We start from the raw sequence: 19,981 nt of genomic DNA on the forward strand, positions 1-19,981 counted from the left end.
CTTAGATACACATCTTCGGAGTATTGAAAGGAACAGATCCCCGGGATATTTATGGCCCGTTGGCTTAACGTCTCTAAGCGATTTGGGAAGAACAAGTGGGGGATGACTTAGTTCGGCATGTTTTGTTTCTGGACGATCTCAATGTCCCAGGGTGATTAACGCAAATCAAAGATGATGATGAAACATTTTGCTGCAGTATGACCATTTTTCAATCAAGTCTTAGTTGAAATTATTTAATTCGAATTAACAAAATTTATTTATTTGAATTTGTGGACTTAATTTTACAGTGTGTTCTATGCTTATGGAGTTATTCAAAATTCTATGCTTATGGAGTTATTCAAAATTAATTAATCTATTAAATATTATATTTGTAAATGCCATTACATCCAAAGCAGATTTATCTCAAACAATAATAAGTACACAACATTTTATACAATTTAGAAACATAATTGTGAATGACTAGCTGCACGACTTTTTTAAACCACTGTCTCATTCGCCATTTGTTGCCTTCTTTTGATTCGCCAATTCACTTTCACTATTCCCTTTTACTGCCAATTCCTCTGTTTCAGCTTGCTTCACCGGTATTCTTCGAATAGCAGTTTGTGCCGGTGATATGCTCATTTCAGAAATCGAATCAAATTCTCCTTCAGTACAAGAACCCGAACCAAATGAACGCATCAAACTTGGACTGCTTATGCTAAACTCTAATTCAAAAGGATCATAGAGCTCGCTGGCAGCACTCACATTACCCAATACCCAATCAGCGCAACTACTTTTTGGTTGCGGACGTGGTAGACTGTTGTGACAAATTGGATTTTCCTCCGCTGATTGGTCCGCTGCCACCGCCACCTCCTGACCCCATAACGCTACCGCCCGCTCTCGATTGATTTCGGCCTTCCGTTGTTGTGCGGTCAGCATTGCTCGTGGAGATTCCATTGGTAAATGGCGCAACATTCGTTGAGGTGACTGTTGCGGATCCTGCTGCTGCTGCGGAGATGTTACTACTTGCTGCCGCTTTTGTTGTTGGTGGTGATTTCTTTGCGCCGGCGCCATTGTTACTGCCGATTGTCGTCGAAGTTTTGTTGTTTTCACTTGCAGTTGGCGCTGTTGCTGATTCTTCAGTGGTAACCACTGTGGATGCTGCTGCTGGTTCGTATTGATAGGCGGACTGGTCGTAATCGGTTGCTGTGTAATTACCGTAGCCATCTCGCCCTCCTTCGCTTGTATCGTAGGCACTTTGTCGGCTAGGATCGTACTGTGCTTCACTTCCATACTGCTGCTGACTAACCTCGTATGCGGATTGATCATAGCCGGTAACATCGTACCCCCTTGTATCATATTGTTGTTGTCCATAACTTTCATATCCACCATAGTCGGCATTGTAGTCACTGCTAGTGACGTCAATGGGTGCGGCGGCGGCCATGTTCGGGTCGTTACTGCTGTTGTTTGGTATGTCTGTGGCTGTGACACCGCCAGTGGTGTACTCTGAGTTACTGTAGTCTTTGTGCTGGTACTCTTTGCCACCATAGTCTTTAGTATAGTCATATTCGGAGTTTGTTGGGTCTCCTGTTGTGATTCTGTTGCTGGTGCCGGTAATGCCATTGTTTGCACGCCGTTTTTCACCTTCTCCCAATTTGTCTTTGATATTTTCGTCATCGGGATCGTTGAGACTGTACTTGCTATTGTTGTAAGGAGATTTGTAGTCATTGAGTGTATCGCCAGTGGAATTGGTAGTGGTTGTGGTGGGTGTGGCGTCATTGTTGTTGGTGGTGGTGGGGATTCCATAAACGTCGTCGGTTGTACCAGCCGACTTGCCGAGTATCGACTCGTAATTGTAGACAGAGGGTTTCGTGTAGTCATCAGCAGCGGCACGTTTGGTGTCGGTTGAACCAAATGTGGACGGCTTGTAGTCGAGAGTGGCTGTCGAAAAAGAGATCATACCAACATTTTAATTTTATGATGAGTACCTCGGAGAAGTAGAATTAAATAAAAAAGAGATTTCTGTTTAAGAGATTTGTAAATGTGATATGGTTTTGGTAGAAAAAGTAGGAGATAGGTGAGAGATTTGAAAGTAAATTTTTTATTTATATAATTGTGTAATAGATCATGGTTAACCTTTCTAAGGGGCTAAATATCAACAACTGCATGCCTTATTTAATTGATAGGGAAAAACGATATGTGAGGGAGCGCCCGGGGGGCTTTAACAGAGATGGAGAACAAATACGACTACAGAGCAAAATAGGTAAAAGTGCCCTCTCACAGTATTGCATAGCTAACTACTTCATGATTAGATGCTTGATATGCGCCAACGAGGCAGGAGAAAATCGACGGCGCTTGGAAAAAACCAGAGCTTTGCCAGGAGCAAGCCTCGAAACTGCCACTGATGTGCGAAAGGGGGAAGGATGCACCGAAGCTGAATATCCTGGTTTTATGAGCTAAAACGATACAGTTCCAAGACCGTGAGACAGGTGAAGCACGACGGTATAATGTGCCGACTTAAAGCTGTAAAACAAATGGAGGAAGAAAGTTAGTACCTCGAGAGCTACAAATCGGTAAGTTGAGAAGTCTTTAGAATAACAAACTGTGAATGTGCTGGAGGAGGGCAAGCTACACAATGATTCCGCAAGTTTTACAAAGAAACATTCACCACAGTAAATTGGCGTCGAGCGAACTCCTCCTAATTCTTGAAAGTAGCTTATTTGAAGTTGCACTGATACAGCAGTTATGGCTCTCGTCTTGACTTAGCGCGCTCGATCACTACGCGTAATCTGAAGCCACGGTGTGAGGAACAGTAATGGCAGTGAAACTCCTGCAACATTGATGTTTTCCACTTGAAGCACACTGATGAGGTAACGGCTTTAACTATTGAGCGGCAGCATGGTAAGGCTCTTATTCTTGAATCCGGCCAAGTTCCACAAACCAGTTATCCTTTTCGACTCCTCTCGGGAAGAGGAAGGGCGACTTGAAATAGGAGCGGATGTGAGTAATATCCCGTCAAGCTCGGAGCATGGCAGAAAAAAATATGATTGGAAGGACCTGCTATGGAATCGTAACATACTATCCCGGATCGAAAACTATTTTCACTCAAGCGATAAAAATTAGGCTAATAATATGTTATGGATCTAGTGAGTACACGTTGTCCCTAGTTCATATATTTCAATAATCCGATACACCATTTCGGAGCTATTGTGTTAAAAAAAACCGCATTCGATCACGGATCGAATGCTACGATTCTGCCCCTGGATATCCTGTACTTCTCAGACCATGCGTAAATCAGTTCCAGCATGCCCTACAAATTTAATCGGTCCTGAAGAAATAACTGGTTTCAAAAAGTGACTGGTTAGACAAAAAAGTGTAAATGTGTATATTCAAGTGTATGTGTTGTAACGAATGTTAGCAGCACTGAGCGATGCTATCGTCTCTAAGCCGATGCTAAGCAGTGACGTGAATGCACATCAATAATTCAATCATTATGTATCTACATAAACGAAACAATAACTGCGTCTACATTTATGTACCATGTACGTATACGAGCAGCGGAGTCAATGCACAAACACATGCATATATCTGAGATAATCCTATAAGTATGCAATGAGAAAAACTATAAAATTGTGCAATTGTAGTCAGAAGTTTGAGAGCTGCTGGACTAGTAGATTCTGGAACGCCTAGAAGATGCGAAGGTTGAAATTAAAGAGTATAAAAGGCGGCAATTGTAGAGGCGCTGGAATTCAGTTTGATTTGAGTTGTCAAGAGTTTCGATTAAGACGATATCTAGCGAGCAATAGCAGTATTCTTTTGAAAGTCAGTTTCATTTAAGCTATCAGTTTGGTTATTAAGCCAGCTAATTGCAAAGTATAAGTGTTATTGTGAAATACTTTAATAAAGGCCATTTTTCCATTATTCAATATTGGAGTTATTTATTCTACAGTTTAGTGATACGAACTTAGCAAAAAGGCAAATAAGAGGATTTGCAAGCAAATTCGTTACAGTTTTAACTTCGGACATTAAACTAATTTTGTAAATGAGAGTAAAATAGCTGGTTCCAAAAAACGGACTATTTCAGAAAAGTAAGCAGACCCGCTAAAAGTTATTGATTCCATTATAATAACCGGCTGTTTAAAAGTATCCGATTCTAAAAAAGTAGCCGGTTCCAAAAACATTTCCGATTCCAAAATAGTGTAAAGGTGTAAATTGTGATATAAAAAACGCAGTCTAGGATTTACCTTTGCCGCTTGATAGATTACCGTAGGAAATCGGTGTGCTTTCCAATTTCGCCATACGTTCGCTATTGGTAATGCGATTGCTTAAATATTCTACGTTCGACTGCAAGGTTGATATTTCCATCCTTTGAAGTTAAATTTTAATTATAAAACAAATAGTGAAATCCAAACAGGAGAAAAGAAAAATAATATATAGAAAAAGAGCGTATTAAAGTGTACGTATAACGAAAAAAGGAGAGAAAGAAAAAGAGAAGAAAGAGAGGAAAGAGAAGAAAGGAAAATATTAGTTAATAATATGCCCCAAAACAATTACCTTATTTAAAATATATGTGCGCGCTGAAAAATGCTCTTCGCCTGCAGACTCGGCGGTATCACTGGAAGAAACAAATTTTCCACTCATCGGCCGCTTCATACTCGGCGGCTGCAGTTTGTCATGCGCCGCATGCAATTCCTTATAGCTCGTCCATATTTGTTTTAACCGATCCAAAAGCTTCTCATTCGTTTCGCGTAAGTGCTTACGCTCTTCGCTATATTCAGAAAACATTTAATTGGAAAATCAATAAAAACAAATTGTTCTAAATTAACACTCTAACCCCCCCCCCCCCCCCCCTTTATTCATAAAGAAGAAAATAAATTAATACAGCGTTTTTTCAGTTATAAGTGCTTTATAAATCTACTAAATTTTATATGAATAAGGGGGTGCGTCTGTAAGATTGGGAGAGCATTATTCATTCACTAATAGCGATTGAGAGCATTATTTACACTTTGCGTAAACTACTTTAAAAAATACTTTTCATCGAGCTCTGAGTGGAATATAACCTTAAATCAGCTGCCATCTCAGAACGTTTTTGAGAAACGCCTAGTAACGGACTATTAAATTTTTTTTAAATATGCGATATCTCAGAACTTTTTTAAACGCCGCCCTATTTCAGAATTCGCTTAAAGAATGCCACATTAGCGCTGCCAAATATTTATGTACGTAGGTAGCAGCGTTTTTAAAGCATCGACTGAATGGTCACCGAAAACCGATTGATGATGGCAATCAACGGAGTTGACAAATATTGATGTGCCTCTGATTTTTTCCAGCGACTGAAAGGAGTCGCTCTGATTGATTGACGTCGGCGGAATCTGCGCCGCTATCGCAATGACACTTTCTCGTCACAGAACCAAGTATGCGCGGTAATAAACCCACAGTAAGTGGCAACTTACTTCGACATCAAGCAATAAATTTCGACTGGATGGGATTTGTGATTACAATTTTCAGTAACCCTGATTGTGAACTGCGAGTTACACCGTACTGATATAGCGTGTTTTTTAAATAAGTCCTGAGAGAGCGCATTCGTTCCTCAACCGAATCTAGAGCTTTCGTCAAAAAGTATCCAATATACAGAGTTTTAAAGAAAATCCTGAGATAGAGCGCTTTTGTAACAATGTCTGAAACATAGGATGCTTTTTAATGAAACTTTGTTATAAGGCATTTTTGAGCAGCCGAGAGAGTGTAAATTCCACTTAGCTATCAATATATAAATCATACATAATAACCGGAGAATTTAAAAGCAGCAGAGTCAAAGTTATTGTTCCTTATTTGGATTTTCCAGATCTTCCAAATCCAAAACACCAAGCTGTAAATCGGGTATCTCAATATCATACTGTCTATCGTTTACTTCCTTATCCGCTGCTTTAATTACGTTTTCGCCATCAGTTTCCAGGGTAGTTATTGCTTTTTCATTCAATAATTGTGCTTTATTATTTTCTGTTGCACTTTCTTCTTTAACTCTCTTCTTCTCTCTAGCTGGCTTGGGTACTAAGCGCACGTTTACATCAACTTTTACCGGTGGACGCGCTTTCTTGTGTAGTGCGACATCTTCCTCTCTTAAGCATTCATGTAATACGCTACCACCTACTCTCTCAATCGCATACGACTCATCACGACGAAGCAGTTCTTCAAAATAAGTGCGTGGTTTGTAAGTGGACTGTGTTGAATTGTGAGCGCCTTCACTGGTTGTTTTCCCAACTTTTGTTGGCTTTACGACCTGTTCTTTTGTGTTTGCCTTGCTTTCAGTTTGCGCCGTCAAGTGCTCATCTTGACTTGGGCTCTGACATGTATGACATACGTTTCCAGGTAGTTGCGCTAGCGCCCCAAGCGTTTGATTCAAAACTAGATGCTGTTGCAGCCAAGGCAACGGCTCCGTTTTGCAGTGTTTAATGTGACAGCAAGCGGTGCGCTCGCACGCGTAAGGAGAGCAGATGGTATCAGGTGGTCGTGAAGGTTTGCAGCTGTTACAAAGTTTTAAACCCATATCAGGGCTGCTACAATGCTGACTGTGACTATGTGTGTGCATTGTGCTCTTTACTGATGCAGTGAAGCGTTCTTTAATTGAGTCGTGTTGCACTCTTGGTCCAGTAGGAGAGAGAGCGTTAGTATCGGGACTACTTAATTTGCTGCGCGCTCTACAAGTCGTGGTGGGTGTCGTTGTTATACGCGCGCTGGCTTGCGCCTCCCAGCTATAGCTCTGACAGTTTTTATTATATTTACTTGTACTGACAACAGTGTTTTTTGTTGTTGCACTCCTAGCTGCTTGCGACGTTTTTATACCTGCCACGTCTGTGTCTACTTCCCTTTTTTTAGCTTGTGCGCCTATATAGTTTACTGCAGTACCTAAAAAATATTTACTGTGATTGAATTTCGGTGCATGCTTTTCAGTGCTTTCTTGTTTGTTGCCATCGTTGCCATTATTTACACCACAACAACATTTACAATTCAAAGTTTCAATATGTGTGCAACTCGCTACGTGCTTTATGCGTTCTGTACAACCGTATGGAGTGCGGTAAACTGGACGTCGCCCGCAACAGACACTCTGACTAGACGCATTGCAATCTTCTACACTTGCACTGCGTTGCAAAAACTCTGATGGCGTGCGCTCCAAACGCGTGCCACGTTGTTGACGGCGATATGTGGACAACAACATCTGCGGCATTGGTGGCATTTTGGCTAATTCACGTTCAAGACGTTCGTTACTTCTTGTGATATTCATTAGTATATCTTCGTCACTGCCATAACGAGAATGATGCGCGTGCTTTCCATGTGTTGTTAGTGCTGTTGTGCTCGGTTTGTGTTCGCCTGTTGTTTCGGCTGGCTCTCTCTGTTTGAATTCAACAGCCGCGGTGCTGCTTTTAGGCGGCAAAACGTACGCGTTTTCGTTTGTGCGCGCTAACTGTGATTTTGGCGTGATTTTTGGTGTCGCGCCTGTCATTTCCGGCGTATGCGCCGCTGTTACTGTAGTAATCGCTTTTGTGGGTGGATGCGCTGTCATACTCGCCGCCCCTGTTGTCTGGATTGCTGGCTGTGTTGTTGCGTTTGGCACAAACCACGCGATACCGCTCGTTGTTGTTGTGGTTGTAGGTACGCATGGTGAAGTTTGTGTTAGGTGCGCACGGCTTGTTATTGATTGCATTGGAGTGCCCGTGTGCATATTTGTTGTGATAATGTGGTCTGTCCGAGTCGCTATTGCTGTTGTGACCATTGCTACTTTAGTGGGAGTGATTTATTAATAAAGGTAAGGTGGTTAAATTTTTGTGATCAACAGTTTGCAATGCAATGTATTTTTTTGTAATCGTTTTAATTTTTTATAAATTTTTGCATTTCATTACATATGCATATTTGTTTTTGTTTTCGTCAGTGTTTTTTCACAAGCGGCAGCAGTAAAAATAGATAAGAATGGTGAAAAATGACAACGCATTAATCCAGCGTGTTTCTAATTTTGTAGTTGTTGTGGTTTTTTGTAATTTTTCAATAAAATTTTGTGTTATGATTTGTTTTATCATATTTTTTTTTTTTTTGATATTTCGATTGTGTTGTGCAATGTTAGTTAACGGTATTTGCCATTTAGTGGGGCTCTGTATACCCTAGAGAGCCTTTGGGATATGCTTTTGACTTTTGCGATACAGTTAGCATAAATTAAATATTTCCATATTATTTCCATATCATAAATTCGAATAACTTAACACGAGATATTCGAAAATATTCAAATGAAGAATAAAGCGGTGTAAAGAAGAACGAAAATATGTATAACAGATCTATTAAATACTGATTATAAATCAGAGTGCGTTCTTTCAGAATGCATTTCAGAACTACATACCAAAAATAAAATGTTTTTTACTTTCTTTACAATTGGAGTAAAATATGGCTTAGCAGTGACTTTGGGACACTATCGACCTTTCCACTATTGAATGTGCTTAAATATATGGATTGGGAATAGTAAATTATAAAATTCGACGTAGGCTTAAGAAATTAGATATCTATCAGGTCGCTTGTATATATAATCGATTATTCCAGTCTTATAGCAACTTTTGTATCGATTTAAAAATGAATAGCTGGTGTTCGATATCATCACAGCATGTAATCGATTTTCCGATACTCACGGTTTCAAAACTTGATTCTCATATCCTAAAAAAAAATAGCTTATTGCAAAATTAATTTCCGAAAGTTGATCTGGTCATGGAATTTATTTTCTAGTTTCAAGGATACCAAGGAAGCAAAGTGCAAAGCAAGAGAGCTGCGGATAGCACGCAATAACTCCACAACGTCTTTGGAAACACTTTCGATGGTAACACAAGATGAATAAAGATCAGAAGCTAGAAAAGTTAGTTTGTAATAAGGAAGTATGTGGGGGTATTTCACAGAATTTTTCTTCTTCTAGAACACTCGTGATAGTCAAACATGAATATAACAGACCAGGCCTTGGAAAATTGTGAAGCGCAAAAAAATTATAACTGCGAAACAATTTTCAGCAATTCAACAATTTTTTGATCTGCATAGCACTCCTAATTTCTTACGTATAATTTCTGAAGTCGCAACGCCGAGACTCCGAAAATGCACTGTCTCTTGCATTTACCACTTTTCTAACTGTATTTCAATACAAAATCAAATTAATTAGAAAACCACAATTGCATTTCAGACAACAGAAACAGTTCAGAAAAACTCAAGTATAATCCAAACAAGTAAGGAAAGCTAAGTTCGGGTGAAACCGAACATTACATACTCATATGGGATCTTTGGAGACAAAATAAGGGAAAATCACCATTTAGCAAAATGAACCTAGGGTAACTCTGGAATGTGTGCTTATGAAATGGGTATCAAATGGAAGGTATTAAAGCGTATTTTAAAAGGAAGTGGGTCTTAGCTCTATAGGTGGACGCCTTTTCGAGATATCGCCATAAAGATGGACCAGGGGTGACTCTAGAATGTGTTTGTACGTTATAGGTGTCAATGAGTACTTTAAAAGGGAGTGGGCCTTAGTTCTACAGGTGGACGCCTTTTAGAGATATCGCCATAGAGGTGGACCAGGGGTGACTCCATAATGTGTTTGTACGATATGGGTATCAAATTTAAGTTATTAATGAGGGTTTTAAAATTGAGTGGCCCTAAGTTGAATATGTGGACCAGGGTGACCCCGAACATCATCTGTCGGGTATCGCTCATTTAATTATATATGTAATACCACGAGCAACCACGAACAGTATTCCTGCCATGATTCCAAGGGCTTTTGATTTCGCCCTGCAGAATTTTTTCATTTTCTTCTACTTAATATGGTAGGTGTCACACCCATTTTACAAAGTTTGGTATAGAATTAAGGCATTTTTCGAAATTTTCGATATCGAAAAAGTGGGCGTGGTCATAGTCGGATTTCGTTCATTTTTAATACCAAGATAAAGTGAGTTCAGATAAGTACGTGAACTAAGTTTAAAAAGACATATCGATTTTTGCTCAAGTTAACGTGTTAACGGTTGAGCGGAAGGACAGACGGTCTACTGTGTATAAAAACTGGGCGTGGCTTTAACCGATTTCGCCCATTTTCACAGAAAACAGTTACCATCATAGAATATATGTCCCTACCAAATTTCACAAGGATAGGTAAATTTTTGTTCGCCTTATGGCATTAAAAATATTCTATATAAATTAAATGAAAAAGGGTGGAGACACGCACATTTTGAAATTTTCTTTTATTTTTGTATTTTGTTGCACCATATCATTACTGGTGCTGAATGTTGGCGTAATTTACTTTTATACTGTAAAGATATTAAATTTTTGTTAAAATTTTACTTTAAAACAATTTTTTTTTAAGAGTGGGCGTGTTCGTCATCCGATTTTTTAATTCTTATTTAGAACACATATAGTAATAGCAGTAACGTTCCTGCCAAATTTTATCATGATATCTTCAACGACTGCCAAATTACAGCTTGCAAAACTTTTAAATTACCTTCTTTTAAAAGTGGGTGTGGCCACGCCCATTGCCCAAAATTTTACCAATCTTCTATTCTGCGTCATAAGGTCAACCCACCCACCAAGTTTCATCGCTTTATCCGTATTTGGTAATGAATTATCACACTTTTCGGTTTTTCGAAATTTTCGATATCGAAAAAGTGGGCGTGATTATAGTCCGATTTCGTTCATTTTAAACAGCGATCTGAGACGAGTATCCAGGAACTTACATGCCAAATTTCATTACGATACCTCAAAATTTACTCAAGTTATCGTGTTTACGGACGAACGGACATGAATTTCTTTTTTCGCCCAGATCATTTTGATATCATTTGATATATCTATCTCTATTAGTTTATGCCGTTACAGGGTACCGTTATGCGAACAAAATTAATATACTCTGTAAGCTCTGATCAGCTGAGTATAAAAATCTGAAATGTTTTTCAGAAAATACAATCGTATTTTAGGAAAGAAACATTTTGTAGAAAATTCTAACATCAATAAACTCAAGCAATAACTAATTTGTGACTATGATTCGTGTTGTGAAAAAGTTAATAAGTTTTTATTAAAATTTAAGGGGATGCTACTGTTCGAGAACTCGAACCTTCATCAACAGATCGGTGATATAAGCACATTAGGTGTGCTATCGATGACGTCGCATGTCATTCAAAAAGGATAGGGCCGAAAAAGGATGAAATGACTTTTAATAAAGTGTACGAATTTAGGCAACTTTTTGACAAATTAAGTGATTCGCTGTTTTTTTACATCTATATACATATGCACTTAAACTATATATGGACTGTCAAGTGCATAACTTTATCTACACTTATGAAACGGTTGCGCATAAAAATTAGTACTGCTAAATGTCAGTATGCATTATACTGAGTTACAACTAAAATGTGTCTATTCATTTTATCTTTATACTGTTTTCACACAGACGGTTTATTGAATAATAAAGGCAGTTTTCTACATTAAGACGCCTATTGAGCTCAATCTTCCCTACAAAATTCGAATCTATAATTATTTCATTAGTAGCTAATCGAATGCCTAATGAAGTCAAAAGCACAATGCAACTCTATTGGGAGCGTTCAATTTCTTAGTTTTTGGTGTATTCAGTGCTTAAAAATGTCATTTGTCAAAGTAAATGTCATTGTCTGCACAGCGTAACGATACAAGGCGGCCACATCGATCCGCTGATTATAACCTTTTTATTTGATTTGATACATCAACTTCCGGCGCAGTACGATTTTGACATTTGTCCATCGAATTTACAAAAACAAAGTACATGGAATTCTTATTTATGTATGTAGGTATGTCACCATGCTGCCACCTTGTATCGTTCCGCCATGATTGTCTGTCATATAGCATTGTCATTGTATTCGCTTGAGATTTCATCCTTCATACTAATCGAGCAGTTACTTCTGTGTGAAAGCAAAAAATTTACGATTTCATTAGAAGGTGGAATGAGATCATTAAGTTTCTGTGTGAAAACAGTATTACACTATTTTTCACTTCTATGACCGAAAAGTATGTGTGTGCACGATTCATCGCAACCGATTCAGATATATGTTATACACTATGTCCAACAGAGGTCGTGTCGTTTTTTTAAAAAAAAGTTCCTCCACATTGATACACATTTAACGAAAGCACTTTTCTTAAGGAGCGCGTAGCTTATGAAGCTAAGAAATATCTATATATAGTTCGATTTGGCTACCACCCCATACTTTATCGAACTGCACTTCCTTTATATTAGTTTCGTCTGTTGTTTTTCCGCCAATTTCCATACAAAATTTGAGAATTTTGGAATCCATTTTGAGTAACTTCCATGAGATCTATAGTCTTGAAACTTTGAGCAGACATCGGAATCCAAGAGAGGAAGAAAACTTTCCTAGGTGGTCCAATGGTCGTGAAATCTCTAAAAAAACATTCGAACTTTGAAATCTTGCTTTCGAGTCTCAGAGAGCTGAAAGTTTGAGCGAAGATTTGGGCTTTATTACGTTGAAATGTTTAGGATAAAAAAGATTTCCAGATGGGACAGATATCGAGATATTTAGAATCCATTTACAAAATAAGCAATCTTGCGACCGCTATTTGAGTAGCTTACTAGACTTAGATTCTTAAAACTAAGAACATACTCGTACTTCAGAACCCCTAAAGCGCGCTGACAATGAAGACTTAGCAAATCTTCGAAATCTGCGAAACTATGGCAGGTGTCTGAAAATTTCTATCCTCTTTTTCAAGGTAAATAATAATTTTGCAATTTTACCCGTTAGTAATAACTTGAATCTGCTTTGCATCACTGATTTCAAAGCTTCTGTGAATTGGCGTTATATTTCTAAATCTTTATACATCATTAATAACAATTTAAGCCTCAGTGCTCTAATAATTTCTAAATATTTAAAAAAAAAAAATCAAGCCTAATGCCATAGGCACCAAATCATGTCTGAGGAACATTAGTTCAAAGAAGTAGCAAGGTTAAGGCAAGGTCTGATTATTTTGTGTTTTCAGTTTGAATTAGTATAGTTATTTTTGTAATAAATACTTCTTTACACCATTTCAATTCCACATCTTTTCAACTTAAATTTATTTAAGAACAAATTTATTTCATATTTACTTGTGCTTCAATGTTGTGTCCTCAAGTTTACTCGTCAATATTTTGCATTCGCTGGTTAATTTATCCATGAGTTGCTTTTGAGTCTGTATCATATCCTCAAGTTCATTTATTGTTTCGGCTTTGAAACAAAATATAAAGTAAATATTAATTAAGTGCAAATAAACAAAGCAATAATTATTACATTACTCTACAATTAGTTAAAAGTGCATTTCATTTATTCGATATTAAACTACTAAAGCAAACTCATGGATAAACTATTGACTTACGCGAACAAATTTATTTAGCCTTTCCAAATTTTTGTTTATTACATAAAAATGTTAAATAATGAATTTAATTGAAAGAATTCAGTTTTAGCTTTTGCGATATAAAAAATTTTATAATTAGACAATCACAAAAGTCAAATCAATAGCTTACCCAAGTAGGATCTGCGTAGGTGTACATATAAAATAATTTGTGTGCGGTGGACTAACTACTTGAGATAATGGTAATAATTTGGGATTATCTATACCAGAGGGCGTCAGCTAATAAAACAATTATTGGCGCTCACTTCGTACATATTGTTATACTCTTTCGTTTAGTAGTCGTAGAGCAAGCGTCGCACATAGGTAGATTTTAGACATTTAGGCGGCCATAATTGAATTTCTAAAAGTTTCCACAATTACAAAAAAAAAAGCACTGCCACCGAGTAAGAATAGATAGGGGAACAATAATTCTACCCCTTCCCAACAATCGCATATCTGGCGTTAGCTCTCCAGTAACCGGAATTTAGCTATTTCTGAAACTCGTGTTATGGCTTTTTTATCCTATGTGAAATCGCACGTTTTAACGTGAATATTTTAAGTTTTAAGACAATTGAATTGAGTAATTGTAATGGATTCTGATATTTCAGGTAAATAATAACATTATTAATGTTGTTTGTGATTTTTAAAAGTTATAAATTGATAAAGAACCTATTTTATTTAGGATGTTAAAAAACATTTTTTTTTTTTTTTTTTTTTTTTGATTTTTGTTATGTTTCCAAGTACGTCCAAGTGAAAATTAGTTTTGAACATGGCACTCGGAACAATTAGCTTGCCAACTGCATTAAATTTAGCTGCAGATACTTGCAGATAGGGGGTTAGATAGAGGGTTTGATACACCCTTGTTGCTGTACAACATGAAAAATAACCGCACTGCGCAGAAATTTTTTTGTGTTACAAAGTGTAATATCTATTTTTTTAATACAACCGATTAATTACACAAATTATTATAATTTTTCATTTGTTAAACAGTTTTAAGAAGATATAGGCAATAAAATATTTTTGGCCGCCTAAATCTTGAAAATCTACCTAGATTTAGATTTCTAATTTTAGCAATGTATTACATTTTAATTGCTTGGTAGACTCATGCAATAAAACACTATAATAAAATAATTTAAAAAAAGTTTTTAAGTTAAACGTTTTTATTGAAAGCAATACTTACATGAAGTAATAATAATACGAAAAGCTAAAAAATAATTAGGTAGGTCCTAGGTACTAGTCATCACACTCCTTATCAATCTATGGCGTTGATCAGACAATTAATAAAAGCGTTGGGCGCGTGAAATTTCTAAAAATGTGACTGATTAAGGTTCAGTTAGTTTTACTTATGACTATCAGTAGAAATATGACGCGTCCAACGCTTTTATTTAATTATCTGATCAACGCCATAGATTGATAAGGAGTGTGATGACTAGTACCTAGGACCTACCTAATTATTTTTTAGCTTTTCGTATTATTATTACTTCATGTAAGTATTGTTTTCAATAAAACCGTTTAACTTAAACAATTTTTTTTAATTATTTTATTTTCAAGTTTTTAGTCTTTATTTAATTGCCTATTATTTCTCATTCTATTTAGTTCATTTAGTGACTCATTATTACAAGGACTCTTTCCTGACAATTCGTTACAACCTAAGTCCTCAATACATAATCCTTCCAAAGACTTTACTCGACTCTGCGCCACGTATTATTGCATTGTCATCGGGTTCTGAACTATATTCCAAGTTTCATGCTTGTAGCTTATCGGGAAGTTACTTAAATTTCAATTACAAGATTCGTTCACAACGGCCGTGCAGCCGTGCATGCGGCCATGCGGCCTGTCAACTCAAGCTAAATAAACCCGTTTAATAATTAATAAAAATAGCACACTTACGCTATATTTTTTGAGAATTAACAAATGTGCGCGCCTATGTCTTGCCTCGTTGCTCGTTAATCAACGACGAAACCACTACCACTACAATGATTACACTCTTATCAACAGAGTACCAATAATGGCTACGGTGGTTGAATTAAGCGCGGGGTTTTCAAATTTAAATAACTTCTCTTTATTAGACCAACAGATCACATCACAAATACAAAGCTACTTGTGCCATACCGTGTCTCTTGAGTCTACTACTCCTGCAACACTGGTTTGTACGGCTTCTATGGGCAGATAAAAAGCTGAGAGGCAGCCATCATCCACATTTGTTTAAAGAAGTGCTACCTCCAAATCCAAAGTTTATTTCCGTATCATCTAACATCTCCTGTACCTCTCTTAATTGATTAGTCGACATAATAACTTTAAATGTCCTATTTAGGATGGCGCGAAAGAATTGAAGGAACCTTCCTTCATCCCTTTATACAAGTCTAAACGAGAATTAAAGAAGAGCATGGCCGCTTCTAATCAGCTAGTGAAATATCTGAAATCCGTTCGAAGTTCATATTTGAAGCTGATGACTTGGGGACAATGCGGTCAAGTGCGCACTCCAACGCAAGCCCTGCAAAAATCGTTGGATCATGTGGTCCACTGGAGTACTTAGCATTATACTCCACTGTAATTCAGCATTGGACCAACTCATGTTTCTATACGAACATATTGTAAGCCGATCATTGCATGTTTTTAACGGTTGTAATCACTACACGATGTTTATTGGACTGTGGGTAATCCATGGATTACTCTGATGTAATGCGGAACTGGAATATATGGTCCAGTCTTAGGACATCGCAATGTTAATTGGACCGTACGTTTTGTATGAATTGTGGTTAATTTTGGAGCGTCTCTAGCCGTCATGACCATAGATATTATGTGACACAACCAACATGCAATATAATAAAAGCGACGGGCCTCCAGAGCCCTCCATTGATAAGCTGAGTATAAACAGATTTCTGCGTCACCCCGAAAATTGTTCGCATTGCTGTTGTTTTAATGGTAAAAGCGCTATTGATATGGGCAGTGCTTTTCCGGATCCGGTTCTAGCGCCATCACAATGGCCTGCATATTAAAATAGAGAATATGCAGTAGGCTGTTCAGTCCTTGGAGGTGACCCAATCACGGCATATTAACGAGCTATATGTTATTTTGGCGTAAGTCACCCAACGGGGTGGGACGTTAAGCGGGACGAAAGAGCACCTACCTAAAGTATTAAGCTCCGTAGCCACTGCATCGTCACCAGCTCATCCATCCCACCGGCTCCGCCACTTGTACGCTCTCCATTGTATCGCTATTTCCCTTCCAACTATGGCCGTTGCCATCATCTTCGCAGGTGAGAGGGCCGCATCAGTTGTTCGGCTACTCCTGCATTCCTTTGCCCAACTGTTTCCGACTACCGACCATCACACGTAGAAGTTCGCCCCTAACTGTTCCGTTTGGCGTGTACTGCTAAGCTATATCAACTCGTGTCGCTACCCACTATATAAGGAAAGCTTCTACCCTCCTAACCCATCAAACTATAAAGACTTTGGGTTTATTCGTTGGGGAGTTGGTGGGCCTCTATTAGATCCCTAATTGACTAAGTTCAAAATTAGACTTCGGCGCAACCTGCCTCTTAGGTCTTGCCATGAAATATATAAACGTTTTAAAATCAGTACTAAGAAGTGCGAAAATGTGATTTGTTCCGTGATCTAAAGCTTGACTGGTGCAAAGGGCTACAATAACATTACAAAAAATTAGACAAAAAGCAAAGGGCTCACCGTGCTTCTCCTGCATATCCGAAATACGTTTGTCCAAATCCTTTTTGGTGGGACGAATTTCATTTTTCATTTCACCATAAGCCAACTGAAAATTGGACAAAACAAAACAGTCAAATTTGACGAATGTGGGTAGATATAATCGAATCTTTTACCTCTTTCTCCAAGTTGGCGATCTCATCATTCAAGCGCAGGACTTCACGTTTGGAATGCAACAAATCGGCATCACCACGATCTAAACGCTGGCGTAGCGATGAAATTTCCGCTGTTAAACGCGTTGCCTCAGTTTTTGCCTCACGTGTCGCACGATCCAATTGCAGGCGCACAGAAGTGATTTCCTGCTCTAATGATTGCTTTTCTGCGTTCACCTGCGCCATATCGGCCAAAAATGTGTTACGATTCGAACGCAACTCCATTTTTAGCTCTTCAATTTGAGCATTTCGTCCCGAGAGATCACGTTTCAAATCATTGGCATAACGCTTTTCACGTTCCAAATCCAATTGCAGTTTGGCCACTTGCTCCCACTGGCTACTCAAATCGCCACCCAATTGATCTACTTGCGTATTATAACGTCGTTCGGCATTCGCACGTTCATCGGCTATACGACGCGCCATCTCGTGTTGCAGTTCACGTACCCGCTCGTGCTGCCGTTCGAGCTCTTCGCGCAAATGTTTCACTTCCAGTTCTGCTTGAGCCCGTTCCATTTGCACAAGATCATTGATGTAGCGTTTTGAGGAGACGCTTTGATATTGCTGTGATTTTGACTCATCCAAGAGCTTTTGTAGCTGCCGCACGCTTCCCTCGAGCGCATTTTTCTCCTGTTGTAAATGTTCGATTTGCTTGCGGTGTATATCACGGTTAGTGGAAGAGTTGTTGGCGACTGTGCTGGGCGTTGTGTGTGCTCCAGCTAGCACCAGTGGGTCAATGTGTGCCAATTTGTGTTTGAGTTCCTCATTTTCTATCTTGAAACGTTTTAGATCGATATTTGCTTGCATGAGATCTGCCTCGAGTTCGCTAATGCGTGCCTCGTAAACAATGTTGGGCGCTGAAGCATAACGTGGGGATTTTACCGAATTAGGTGTATCTTTCTTGTTACGCGTTGTCGTTGTAGACTTTTTCTTATTATTTAGCTGCTGTTCATCACTATCTGATGACGGACTTGTGGTAGGCATTGTCTTGTCGGCACCACTTAAAGCTGCAAGTTCGTTACGCGCAGTCTCTGTAAGGTATGTATTCTCGTTTATAACATCCTTGACTTTACCCAATAAATTGGATAACTCATTGCGGCAGTACTTGGACTCTTTTTCCAACTGTTCAATGTAATCCTCTTGCTTTTCAATGAAGTTGAAGATTTCGACAGGCGCATGAACACCATCAGCTTCAGGTTGCTGTTGTGGTTTGTTGGATGAATAATAATCCAATGGTGCGGTAACCGTAGTTGTACTTCCGGCGTAGGGCATTTGAAGTATTAAGTTTTCTTTGGAGGATGTGTAAGTGTTGAATGACGACTTCGGTTTGATACGAAAACCTGGAGATAAGCGTGACTTTTGAGCTGGCGATAAATATTTCGAAATATCCGAATAGACTGGACGTTCGATGACCTGTGGCAGGAGAGAAAAAATAGTCAAATTTTTAAGGGAAAACTTATTTTTAATATGATGAATCTGATCTCGCACATACAACCGTTATGTCTTATGTTTCTTTATCAAAGAAATCTCATCTCAAGGTACCCTTGGGATTCTTAAGTTTATACATATATCATAGCAAAAAGGAGTAAATATGTCCTATGAGAGTACTTAAATAAAACTATATCATTCTTCTACAAGGAAGGATCGATTGGAGCTCACTCAGAGATTTGACATCTCAGTTTCCATGCACGCATCATAATACACTGTCCCAGCAGTAAGAAATTTCATGGCAGCCCGTTTTCGAAAGCCCCAAAACTGAAGAATGTTAGGAGCTTCTCAAACACATAAACTCTCCGAGAAAATTAATAAACTGACGATGCATTTCCTGGCTTTGGCGTTAAAAGAGCGCTGACATCTATAGAAATATGAAAATCTATAGAAAGGGTGCACATACCAAATGCCAATGTATGCATCATATGCCCAGGGCCGCACTCATGTAGTCTGTCTTATTTACGTTCTAGTCATATGGCCAACAATGTGGAAGCTCCACCGGAAGAATTCAAGAGCCTGTTGGATGAAGAGGGGTGCAAATCACGTGACGACATTAATAATAGAAGTGAGTCCTTATTTTGGTATATAGGTACTCCAGTTATTGGCGGAAAGAGTAAGAGTAGAAAAGGAGCAACTTCGATAACAGTAACAAAAACTGCATATTGCGCTCTATTTTCTAAGATAAGGTCACTACACTTCTATTGAAACATAGCGCTCGAAGGAGTGTAACCCATGCTACTAAAGTTCTCAAAATAGATCTTTTCTCTGTTATTATTACCGAAATGTGTCAATGAGCAACGTACGGTATCTTCTCTTTTTCAGCACCTTAGGTACTAGAGGCCTTACTACTCAATATTAATAACCGCAATCTCGGTTAAACTTCTTCAGAATCGTCAAGAATCCCATCGGGGCTGAAAATAAATGTATTCAAAATATGTGACATAAACCTGAACCAATATCTGCTGCACCTTCATATTTGTGCAACTGCAACAGAACCTGCCTTTAGACTGAGATTGTTTGGATGCTGAAAAACCGAGCAGCATAACCACAGGGGTATTCAGACTACATTTCGCCCTCCTTGATATTTGACATTAACTCTGAGAAGCGGTTTCCCCTGGGGAAGAATTTGGCTACAGAATTCGTCTTGCTCTACCTAAAAAGTTGCAAAATGGCCTCCTCTTGGCAATATTCAAGTATATAACATCAAAGATGAAACATAGCAAAATCTGACAGAACACTGGT

General features: G+C 38.4%; 1 protein-coding gene across 10 annotated transcripts in view; it reads right to left on the bottom strand.

The window, feature by feature from the left end:
* Nucleotides 1-254: 254 nt before the first annotated feature.
* Nucleotides 255-19,981, bottom strand: part of LOC137248977 (serologically defined colon cancer antigen 8 homolog) — a 34,376-nt gene continuing 14,649 nt past the window's right edge. For 5 of the 10 annotated variants that reach the window (XM_067780044.1, XM_067780011.1, XM_067780018.1 and 2 more), the window contains 5 exons: nt 17,216-18,661; nt 17,064-17,148; nt 13,097-13,214; nt 4,534-4,747; nt 255-1,920 (listed from right to left, as the gene is read on the bottom strand). In XM_067780044.1, the coding sequence (XP_067636145.1) occupies nt 490-1,920; nt 4,534-4,747; nt 13,097-13,214; nt 17,064-17,148; nt 17,216-18,661 (3,294 nt within the window). In that variant the 3' untranslated portion in view covers nt 255-489. Of the gene's footprint in view, nt 1,921-4,223; nt 4,346-4,533; nt 4,748-13,096; nt 13,215-17,063; nt 17,149-17,215; nt 18,662-19,981 lie in introns of those variants that run through there. The other 5 variants (XM_067780062.1, XM_067780053.1, XR_010952235.1 and 2 more) reach the window with 5 other exon arrangements.

The sequence above is a fragment of the Eurosta solidaginis genome, chromosome 1, assembly GCF_040869045.1.
Source record: "Eurosta solidaginis isolate ZX-2024a chromosome 1, ASM4086904v1, whole genome shotgun sequence".
In the NCBI taxonomy this organism is placed as follows: Eukaryota; Metazoa; Arthropoda; class Insecta; order Diptera; family Tephritidae; genus Eurosta; species Eurosta solidaginis.